At 40.2% G+C, this 12,406-nt stretch overlaps 1 protein-coding gene across 1 annotated transcript; it reads right to left on the bottom strand.

Annotated features, from left to right (window-relative positions):
• Window positions 1-1,805: 1,805 nt before the first annotated feature.
• On the bottom strand, window positions 1,806-10,749 carry slc2a1a (solute carrier family 2 member 1a; the record flags this gene model as incomplete). Its single annotated transcript, XM_080030405.1, has 10 exons — window positions 1,806-2,012; window positions 3,046-3,249; window positions 3,352-3,453; window positions 3,561-3,665; window positions 4,190-4,377; window positions 4,665-4,827; window positions 6,127-6,367; window positions 6,448-6,608; window positions 8,568-8,660; window positions 10,732-10,749. 10 exons carry the CDS (start codon window positions 10,747-10,749, stop codon window positions 1,806-1,808), a joined length of 1,482 nt encoding a protein of 493 aa, XP_079886531.1.
• Between the last annotated feature and the right edge of the window lie 1,657 nt (window positions 10,750-12,406).

Here is a 12,406-nt window from a genome sequence, read left to right as displayed (position 1 = left end):
TGTTCTTGGTAACATGTGGAAGGGCCACTGTTAGAGGAAAGATAGTATACAGGAAAAAGTTCATTGTGAGAATAAAGTTGTATTATATGACTAGTATGAATTTTTGTAAAATTATTACTTTATTCTCATAATTTTACATGTGTATATTTCCTCATTAATTTTTTTTACATTGTAATATTACAGCTTTAGTATTGTCATAAGGATGACAACATTCAAAAGAACACTGACTGCTAACACACACACACACACACACACACACACACACACACACACACACAATGATATCACTAATATAGAGACTTTTTCTTCTTAAATTTGACTTTATTATCAATTTACAAATGTCCTCTCAAAATTATGACTTGTAATATCATGACATTTTGACAACTTTTTGGTCCCAAAATAACCTCCCTTTATTCTCTAAGATTTATTTTGTTACTGGATATGTAACTAATAATTACAGGCTTTTCATAGTAAGTGGGTTGCTGTCATTAGCTTGAATTACCATGTATTCTAAAATATACCAACTGAATCTTGTGTTCATTATATCCATTATTTTTTTAAAGACTATACATTGTAAATCAAACCACAATTCATTCATTCTGTAAAAAAAAAATGTATGTAGTAATGTCTCTGAGCCATGATATGTAGACTGCAACTTTTGGAATTCTAGTATGCTTGTTGTTTCAGTGCAGCAGAACACTCGTGCATACAGCTCTGAAATAAAAGCTGAGCTATGAAAAGTTAATACTCAAGCAGCAGTAACCTTAGTCTTCTCATTTTCACACTTTTACACATATTAACACACTGCTTTTTTTACAGATATAAATAGTTTAGTGGGCTTTAGATGCGATTTTCAGTGTTTGGTCTGCTTGTATTTAATGAACAGAAATTCATGTCTGAACTGCTCAGTTCAAAATGTTGCATTTTCTTTCGATCTGTGTATACATACAAGAGTTACATTTGTGTTTGAGCTCCAAAGGGATTGACTGAAAAACTGGCAGAGAAAAAAAAAGTGTAGAAGCAGTGGCAAACAACTTTAGTCTTCCAGGATAAATGTCTGAGTACCTTCACACACACACACACACACACACTTCTGTGAAAAGGGGCTGTTTGATGCTAACAAACATGGGCTCCTTTAAGCAGTTAACTTTATAATAATGTAAGCACAATGATAATAAAAACACAACACTGTACATTCCTATCTCATAAACAATATTATGAAAGTTTTTTTTGGAACCAAGTCAGAATTTTCCATTCAAACATATTGCAGATATTAACCAAACTGATGCATTTGGCTTCTATCACATACCCACTTATTCACCTCGACCAAGTCAAGTGTAATATGCACATAAAAACAGATGGATGGACACAAATATAGCCCTGATTTAATATTCATGATTGAAGGCTGAAACATAAGGTCAAATCTTATTTTGTATAAAACCATTTATATGTAACAGTTATGACCTAGAAAGTCTAAATTACACAGCAGAGATTTCCCACCCCCTTCATCGCTGTTTGCAGTGTGTCCATAGAGGCAGCATTAACTGCATCATTGTGATGCTGTGGTTCACTTCTCCACCCTGACCTTGTGGACAGCCGATAAAGTAAATATGAGTTAAGCTATGCCTTTTTTTACCAGCATGTCAAGTGCTGAGAAGAACGGACTTGGGACTTTGTGACGTCTAAACCTCTTATGTACGTAATACTGACCCAAACAGTAGCTTATGGGGATATCTGAAACATGGGAGTAGTGCTCTCAATGTGTGGCCCGTGTGTGACGTTTGCTGTGTGTGTTGAGTCAGCTCTCACAGGTCGGGGTCGTCCCCTCTCAGAGTGTTGAACTCTTCAGCGGCTGAGTATTTGTCTGAACCCTGACCGGCTGACTGACGGAAGCCCGCCGCGATCTCGTCAAAGGATCGGCCCTTTGTCTCCGGCACCTTGAAGTAAGTGAAGACGAAGAAGCCCAGCAGTAGCACCGTGAAGATGATGAAGACGTAGGGGCCACACAGTTGCTGTGGGGACAACAAAGGTAGTAGCAAGTTAAAGGAGAAGCAAGTGATATTTTTTTTGTTGATAAACTTGTTAAATCACTCTATGTTCATACAGCAATCACAATAATCCAATCAGGAGACAGAGTGCTATAAAGAGGCGGGTCTCTGTGCCCCCGAACGATGACTTGATACTCTCCAATGCGGCACTATCTGACGAAGACGGCTGCACGTTCATCTGGTGGTGACGTAGGGACAAGGGAGGGGACTGCTAACTGCAGTCACTGACAGGAAGTTACTCTTTAATTTTTTTCATTTAACTTTTATTTATCCTCGAGAGACCAATTGAGGGGTGACCCTCATTTTCAATGACGTCGAGTTCAAACAAATTCAAAGGAAAAACAACAATACATAAACAATATTCAAAGCAAATACATCAAATACACAACAACAGGTGAAGAGAAAAACACTAAAATACTTCTATACTTTCTATACTTCTATTACTTCTACTTACTTCTCCTTTTATTTTTGTTTCCATGTTTTTTTTGAACATGTGAAATATGTTTCGGGGGGCATTTTGGATCATTGCCAGGGCCATTTTATCAAATGTTTGAGAATACCTTTGTTTCTTCTATCAGGATATAACCAGGATTCTCCAAAAGAAATGTCAGACTTTCTAAGACCTTTTTTAATGCCATACATACCAGGATATGATGGAGGATCAGTATGGATTCTATGCCCCAGAAAATTGTTTACCAACTTGTGTGTGCAGTAAAGTACTACGGATACCTAGCTGTCCATTTTCGACTCTGGCTTTACAAATGCATACACAGTAAATACAGTTTAAATACACCCAAATCATTCTCTATTTTTGCAGGGACATTAAATGATCCCGTGAAATGAATTTCGAGGGCAATTTTTTTAGATTTTTCAGGGGTACTTTGACCCTGGCCCCCACTCATGTTGTTCCCTGCATTATGTTTTCTTTTACATTACTAGCACAAGATGTTGTGTGTGTGCGTCTACACAATGAAACAGTTTCAGGTAACGGTCTTACCTCAACATACGGAAAGCACATGCCCACTAAGAAGTTGGCCGACCAATTGGAGAAACCAGCAACTGCGATGGCGGAGGGCCGGGGCCCCTGGCTGAAGAGCTCGGCCACAATGAACCAGGGGATGGGACCCGGGCCGATCTCAAAGAACGCTACAAAACTGAAGATGGACGCGATGCTAACATAGGACATCCACTTGAGCTGGTCCTGGTGAGCACAGCATAGCACAACACCAGGCGGATGCTTTCAGTGACTTCATTAAAAAAAAAAAGTCTGATGGATTAAATGACAATGCTCTCAAACACTTACCGACAACGCCATAGCAACCGTCAGAAACACTGCTGAGACGGCCATGCCCATCAAACCAGTGAGGTGAAGTGGTCTCCTGCCCATACGCTCCACTATAAACAACTGTACAGGATGAGAGAAAGGAGCTTATGACCAAAGAGAAGCTACTGTATAACGCTGCTGTGGGTTTTTTCTTCTTCTTTATCTCATATGGTTCTCTTGTGACTTACAGAAACCACAGTGAAGGCGGTGTTGACCACTCCTGCACCGACGGTTGCATAGACCGGCTGGGACACGCCGGCACGCTCGAAGATCTTAGTCGAGTAGTAAAACACCTGAAGCGGATGAGTAACACAGGGAGAACAGTTCAATTACATTTGTCAGAGTTTTTGTGTTGGATTGTGTAGAAGCTGGACTCTTTAAATGACTTATGAGAAGTAGTACATTTTGATTTAATAATTGAAAATAATATTGCACCACACCTTGTCCAATTTTTATAATTTTTTTATTTTCATCTATTGTCTGTATTTTGTACCACGACACCCCTATGTTTTGTTTCCCTTGTCGTTGTTTAATGTTGTCGTTATTTGTGTGCACGTACTTGTTCTGTCTTGTACATTATCACCAATACAACATTTTTTTTTTGAAGGAGTGCCACATCAGTCAATTGTTCTGGAAGTGAAGTTTATCTGACTTATCTTGGCTAACTATTCCCTCGGAGTAAAATGAAGGAAATATACTATAGGGCATTTCTAATATATGCTTAATACGATCATTTTCAGCTTGAACCTTATGATTCGGTTTGGATATCATCGCCACCCAACACTGAGAGTGGTTCATCTTTGGTTCTTTGACTTACAGCGTTGATTCCAGAGAGCTGCTGAGAGAGCTGCAGCATGATGGCCACGAACATGGGCTGTCGGTAGGCCGGGGAGCGGAACAGCTCTGGGATGGTCACCTTCTTCTCCCTCATCATCTGCTGGCTCTCCTCCCTCATCTCATCCATGTCCTCCCTCACATCGTCTGTGCCCCGCAGCTTCACCAGGACTGCAGGACAGTAGTTTGGGTTATACACGTATACGTCCACCCGGATGGGGATTTACAAAGCTGCCACACACACACTGATACCAATACTACTACAGATAACTTCAATCAATCAATCAAAACATTTTTCATATTGGCCGTTATACAGCAAGCAGCAGGTTTCGAAAGTGCTTTGTATCTAGATTGCATATAAGCAGGAGGAATAAAGGACAATGTCACAGCATTGTGTATTAAAGGCCATTCTGCAGTAGTTAGAGTGTGTGTGTGTGTGTGTGTGTGTGTGTGCTCACTGCTGCGGGCTTTGCTCTCCTCTTTGCAGTTAATGAGCAGGTATCTGGGGCTCTCTGGACAGAAGGGCAGCAGGGCACACTGCAGGATGGCCGGCAGCAGAGTGAAACTCAGCAGGAGGGGCCACAGGGTGTCATTCCCCATGATGGATTCAATCCCAAAGACCTACACAATACACAGAAAACACTGCCTAAACATTCTGTGCAAAACACTATACGGTATCAGAATTCCACATTTGAAGTGCAATTAAATGTGCTTATTAAGATTTGACCTGTTTCTGTTTTTGTGGTTTTAATTGTTGAAGCTCTTACCAGAGGAAAAAAAACAGATCTGGCTAATGTCATTTGTGTTTGTTAACTTTGTGCTTGTCACCAAAATCTTAAATATTATCCAATACGTAGTTTGAGTCATGTCCAATCCTAAAATTCTGAAACAATGTGCAGGGTCCTGCATTGGGTGATCAAATCATGCCCTCTCCAAACCAAATAATGTGAACAATAATTTAAGACATCTTGCAGCATCTTCTGCTAATTATTTTACGCAAATTTGGTAAAAGCATTAAACAGGAGGTAGACAATGGCTGTTACAATGTGCCACTGTTAGACAAAATCATGCAAAAGCAACAGGTTGTTGTAAGCAACTTCAACCCCGTCTGATACAGCAACACAAACATTACTTTTGTTGTGCAGCTAAACATTGTTCTAACCCACAGAGCTTGATAGGTTTAGATGTACACAACAATTTAATTATGGACTGAGGGATAACCTAATTAAGTTGTTTACTCCGGCTGCTCCTAGGTAGCCACTTAAAGCACAGGACATTTGTTTGTTATCTTTAGAGCATTTGGAAACAATGGCATAGATCTAGTGAATTGTGATTGGCTTGGTTTCAATCTACATCAGTGGAAAAACTGTAGATGCCTTAATTCAAATTAAGACGGAAATAGCGGACAAAGCCCCTGCTCCGGGCAGATGGAGGAAATCATTTCAGAATTGAAAAAGAGGTCTGGCTCCCCAGTTTGTTCAGGTGACTGCTTTAATATTAGTGTATACTGTATATGAAGGTCTTACCAGCACAATACGTGTAATAAAGCAGTTGGACTGCTATGTGTGTTGTAAAACTGGACAAAAACTGGCTGCTGTGTTCACATCCACATAGCTCTATTAAGACTGGATCGCTGTGTGCATGTAAGTATGATTGTAGTAGATGCTGGTCAACATCCCCAAGTTTCCCAGTATACCAACTACTGTACTGTATGTCATAATGTCAGGGCCTTTAAAGGAGCCAGTTTTGGCATGTTAACAAATGTATCCATTTTCTTTCTAGCTTCAGCTGACATTACTGAATTCCTAGATATGGGCATTGATATGTTTGTGTGTGAAGGGTTGATAAATTGTTCTCTTTGTTAACAGCAACACCTTGTGGAAAAGAGGGCAATTGTGGTTGAAGAGTTAAGCATCTCACCTGTGCCATGAGAATGCCGATCACTACACCGAGCTGGTGTAGAGTGCCCAGTGCTCCACGGATTTCTGTGGGGGCGATTTCCTCAATGTAAAGGGGCACGAAGCCAGTGGACAGGCCGGAGTAGAGACCCACTATGAACCGTCCAATGATGAGCATCTCAAAGGAGGCAGCCAGCTGGGAGAAGCCCATGAACGCAGCAGCAATGAAGGCGAGCACATTGGCCATGAGCATGGAGTTCTTCCTTTAGAGACAATAAGAGTATTTACAAATGGTCTACTGTGATAAAAAATGTCACTGGTCATGGGAAGTTTCACACTGTACCTGCCGAAACGGTTGACGAAGAGGCCGACAGAGAAGGAGCCGAACATTCCTCCCACGGAGAAGATGGCCACAGAGAGCGACCACAGAGCTGTGAGAGTTGACTGAGAGATGGGCTCTGAAAACCTGCTGGTCCACGTCTCATTGTAGAAGCCCTCGATGATCTAAAACACAAAACAATAAACATTAGGCTCAATGTGCGAGATGAATTTAAATGATGAGATGACTAAACTTGCTTGTCTCAGCTGGTCCATCACTTTAGCGCGGACTGAAATATTTCAACAGCTATGGATTTCAGTTATTCTTTTACTTTTTATCTAGCACCAGATATCTTCTTTTTTTTCAGAGTGAATTATCCCTACAAAGATTGGATGGCTATCCTTGATATTTGGATAAGAAGTTCATGGTCTCCAAAGAATGAATCCTATGGTCCTATGACTCTTCTACCAGCATCACTAGAAGGTCAATAGTTTAAAGGTCACATATTTTGTTCATTTTCAGGTTCAAAATTATGATTTTGGTTAGAATTAGAACCTGTTTTCATGGTGCAGTGTCCAAAAAACCCTTTACATTTTTTTACAATGCCATTCCTCAATCTCCTCTTTTCAGCTTCTGTCTGAAATGCTCAGTTTTACAGCCTGTCTGCCTTCCACAAAGTCCAGTCTGCTCTGATTGGCCCTGAATCTATCTGCTGGTTTGAATCCAATTGCCAGTTAGATTCAGGGGTATTTGGTTGTGTTTGCTTGCTTATCGAAGGTAGAGGTAGTGCTAATTTAGGTTGGTAAAGAGGGGGTGTTCAGAAAGGTGGAGCTGCAGAAAAAGAGAGTGGGTTGTATTTTCTAATACTTTAGGAGCGTAGTCACCCCTGGGGACCCATATTAACGTTGAAAAACCATGAAAAAGTGCATTTTGCATAATTAGTGACCTTTAACTATGTTAGAATGCTAACTTGCCAAATGGATGGTTAACAGTATACCTGCTAAACACCTGCATGTATACATTCCCATTGTGATCATGTTAGCATGCTGATGTTAGCATTTAACTCAAAGCTCCGCTGTGTCAAATCATAGCCTAATAGAGCCGCTAGCATGGCTGTACACTTGTAGTCTGGTTTCTTTTGGATATGAAGATAACATATACTAATGATCCTGTGTCATCCCAACCATGTGGGCCAGATACGGGTAGCTCAAGAATTGCTTTTCAATATCCCTACACTACTGAATCAACATGGGACCAACAATTTCCTTACTGATCAGCTGACAGATCAGCTTTCCACCTTTGATAGTTATTTTTCCCAGGAGATTGACCTCTTACCCCTTCTACTGATAGATAGTTTTGGACAACTGTTAAATCATTGTGCATAGTAGCAAGGTTTTGATGAGACTAGTAACCACAACAACAATTCTGAAACTTTACACTCCTGTGTTTTTTTTCCCTTGGTAGCTTAGACAGTAAGTGGAAATGCACTATAGCAGCTTCACATGGTATTGCTATAATAAGACACAGTGGTCACATGAGCCTAGGCAGTAGCCCACCTGCAAGCACGGCATATTAAACTTGTGTGCTTATCTTAAGCTCCATAATCCTTAATGCCTCTAACACACCGTTGCATTATCTCATTAACCTGCTCCCTGTCATCTCAGATCTCTGTCAGACCCCCTCCAGAGGCAGTTGACAGGCTCAGAAGCTTGTCAGAGGCCTTTGAGACTTAGATTAACACGCAAAAGAGAAAAGCCACTGGCCGGGCTCGAGACCAGTGATATATGCGACGATTTTAACACCCTTGAATCTCAAACTGTATCGTTCATTGAAAAGCATCAATTGCTCTGTTGCCAAACGGGGAACATCTGAGTTGTTCTATGTTCTTAAGTCGCCTTAAGATATTACCGTGCGCTCACTGCTTTTTAGCTTTTTGTCCGTAGATTTTAACAGTGCGAAGTTTAAGATGCATCTTTTGAGCCAAGGTGAGCTAAATACATAGTGCCTTCCAGTGCCACGAGTGCATGTTATATTATGTGGCTTCCACTTTCCCAAGACATTATTCTCACATATTTTTTTTAAATATTATTTTTCCTTTTCCCCCTAAACCTTGTCACTTATCTCTCACTTAACCATATACTCACATTCTGAGGAGCATTAATGACACCAGTGTTGTAGCCAAACTGGAGCGAGCCAATCACAGCTGTCCCCACAGCCATTATCAGCTGCGGCGTCACCTGTTGTAATGACAGAGAACACACAAATCATTCCACAGTAGTTTAACATGCGTCCATGTCAGGGGTCACCAACACAGTGCCCGCGGGCACCAGGTAGCCCGCAAGGACCATATGAGGCGCCCACAGGCCTGTTATAAAAATAGCATAATAATCTGTTTCCCACCTTTTTTAAGTCATTGTTGATAATTATTGTGAGAAATCATTAACATGATCAGTGTCTTCTCATAGATGAATATCATTAATCATTAATAATAATAATATATAACTAAAGGCAGACTGAGCAAATTTGTTATTTCAGAAGAGTGTATCAAACTGGGTGCCCTTCGTATGACTCAGTACCCATGAAGTAGCCCTCAGGTTCAAAAAGGTTGGTGACCCCTGGTCCATGTAATGTTATAAAGGCACACACAGTTCTGTTCAATGCAACGTTGCCTCTGCCAAACAAACAGTTTGACAAACACATACAAATACATGATGTCCAGAAAGCACAGTGCAGACACACACAAAACATCATCATTTGGTGTAGTCATGAATGAAGTATACCAGATTATTTTTTCAGGCACAGGCCCAGGGTTCTAAGGGGTCAGGGGGGGCCCAACTCCTTAGTGTCTAGTTAGAGTTATTGTTATGAAAATGTTTACTCTGAGGGTTTAGTCAAGAGTAGTTATGATGTGATCAGGTTGTTGTACTCATTCGTATATTGAGCATATCATTATATTAAAGCAATGTTACTATGCTAGCTCGGCTCCAAGTAAATATGTTGAGGCTTTGAAAAAAATGTTTACATTTGACCGCCTCTCTTCATCTTATGATTAACCTGCAAAATGACACTATGAAACTACAGTGAACACTGGCGACCTGCTAATGTAGGGCCATTGTTTCACAACTACACATCTCCACAGTTCAGCACCGAAGACACAATCTACTTTGTTTTCAACACCTGCAGTGAATCGGCAGTAAATCTAATTCTTAGCTCCAATTGATCAATTAGAAACCGGCTGAGCGGATTGGCCTTGGTTGAGTAGCCAAGAGGTTCAAAGTAGGTGAGTGCAACACAGCGAGACGTGTAGCTATAGTTAGCTACATGGCATTTTGACAGAGTAACCTGCTGTAAGAATGAAAACATCCAGGCACAGAAGAGACTGTAACACTAAACACCAAAGCATACTAAGCAGGCTTTGATGGGGTGTGTTCACACTGGGCACTGGGCAGACACAAACGGAGCTTTTACGTTGAAAAAAAGTCGGCTAATTTATTTAGGTACACTTTCGAGATATTGTACTTAAAAATAATTTATGTTGCATCTAAAATAATTAGAATATCATGGCAAAAGTCCATTCATCAAAAATGTAACTTTCATATATTCTAGATTATACAAAGTGAAATATGTTAGGGATTTCTTTAGCTCATTGCATAAAAAATCGAAATGTTGATGAATTATAATACAGAAATGTCAACCTTCTGAATAGTATGTTTTTTGTAGATTCATTTCAATTTATGTAATTAATCTGTGAAAGTTTCACCTTTTGAATTAAATTTCCGAAATAAATTAACTTTTCATAATATTACATTTTTTTAGATGCCCTATATTTATAGGCTTAGGGCTATACAGGCCTATAAAGGCTATATATAAAGACGCCTATTGTATATTTACCAGTTACATGATGCACTACACAAACACTCTGCTGCAATATTAGTAGCCTTCTTTTACTTTTGATGCGTAAGTATGCTTTGCTGATGAAAGCCTACTTCTTTACTGCAGTAGCCACGTTACTTTATTTCAGGACTAACATCGGCTATTTCTGCTATCATGAAAATCAAGCGGCTGATTCATTCTTAAGCCATGCAGACCGAATACGTTAATACACACTGTCCCACAATGCTGTTAGTGCAAAACAAATCAAAACAACCTAAAACGATTTAATAGCCTAACAATAATTTCATCTTTATAACTTCATCTAATATGTTGCCTTTAGGGGCTGTCTAGGCCTACTGGCCAGTGGCCACACATAACTTGGAGCTCCACAATCTAAGTGCGTGTATAACAGTGTCATGATCACTCAGCAGTTACCTGGCCGCCGCACTCCATCCCGGCTGCTCGGATGGATCCCTCCCAAACTTCCTATGAAAAGATCCGGTTGGATAGTAGTCAGGTCGGATTCATATGTCCCACTTTGTACGGATACACGTGGTCATTATACTATCTGTGGTATCATTTAGTCCGAAATCAATGTAAACAAATCTTTCTCAGTGTGTGCGTCCATTTCACCTGCTGTGGTAAGCGCCTTAATGACGTCAGCACTAAGTGGATCTTCATGGGGTGCCGTGCCTCCAGCAAGAGCGGGAGAATCTCTGCGCTGATTGGCTGAGAAGGAAACAAGGCACTTGTATTGTCAGAGAGGTAATACTATTAAGAAAGTCAGCAGATTAATAATTATTGCCTTATGTTTTAGATATTGATCAAATACAGAACCCATCTGTTAGATTTAGTGTTTTACAATAAACATCCAATATTCTACACACATTTCAAAACCAATTTGTAAAAGTAAATTGATCAACCCTGTACGTCACGTATTTGTGTTTGTATTAGCCCGCTTTAAACTAAAATTCAACATGCTGCACCGTTTCCATTTTAATTTAAGCCATGGCTGGATTCACTTGTTAGAGGGCCCTGGGGAAATGTTTCATGTCGCATAGGCTACTGTTATTACAAGCACACAACAGACCATGCAGGGTAGCTTCATAATGTGTCTAAATCGACAAGTGCTATGCTACAATAAGATACAACCTGGCCCCAGGCATGAACTTAGTATTATTAAGTAGCCCTACACTGTTTGAGCACAACAGAGATTATAATTCAATTCAAAGCAGATTTGAACACGAACTGCCACTAAAAGACAGGGACACCAAATCAGCCAGTGATGCCGTTTTATGGCCTTTTTCATTTCATTGCACATCTGCAGTGCAAATTCTCTAACGTAAAGAGGAATTATATGACCAAAATGTATTAGACACTCTGGGAACTTGGGCTTCTGGGGCCAAAAAAAGTCAGATACAATATAAAAGCTTTTATTAGAATAAAAAATACATTTTTAACTTTCTAGTCCTGTTTCACTGTGTTATTTGTTCAGACACCCCTTGGCAGGGGTGGATTACTGCACGGGCACACCGGGCACAGGCCCAGAGGCCCAAGGGCTCAGGGGGGCCCTAAGCCAGAGATACTGATAGTAACTTTTCATGTCGCATAGTCAAAGAGCTCAGTCACTCATGTAAATAACAGGGTCCAAAAAGGAATAGCCTAAATATAAAGATACTCATTAAAATTTAACAAGATAGAAATCATCATGGGCCCTTCAACTAGTAGGGGAGAAATACAAAAGCAAGTTAAAAAGAACAGCATTAGTAGCTCTGTCTAAGGGGCTCCATGAGGGGCCTTGAAGGCCCCCTGACACATACAGAAATAAGCTTTCTATGTATGAATTCTAAATTGTTCATAAAAAGTAGCTATCCACCCTTTATTGGTTGAAATGGGCCCCTCCATCATATTACAGGTCTGCAGACCAATCTACTGTACTGTTTTTACAGTTGCAGAGTAAAGAGTGCTGCCTGTTTAAGAAAAATCTGAAAAATAATGTTCTTTATGCATCTCAGGATTTGATATAGCCTCTAAAATTTCCTCTCAAAGTGCACCAGATTGATGCATTTTCCTGTGGGAAACACTGACTTCCTAATATGTTTTTGCCATT

The sequence above is a fragment of the Ammodytes marinus genome (genome assembly GCF_949987685.1).
Source record: "Ammodytes marinus genome assembly, chromosome: 7".
Taxonomy (NCBI): domain Eukaryota; kingdom Metazoa; phylum Chordata; class Actinopteri; order Uranoscopiformes; family Ammodytidae; genus Ammodytes; species Ammodytes marinus.
This window is presented reverse-complemented; position numbering and strand designations above follow the sequence as displayed.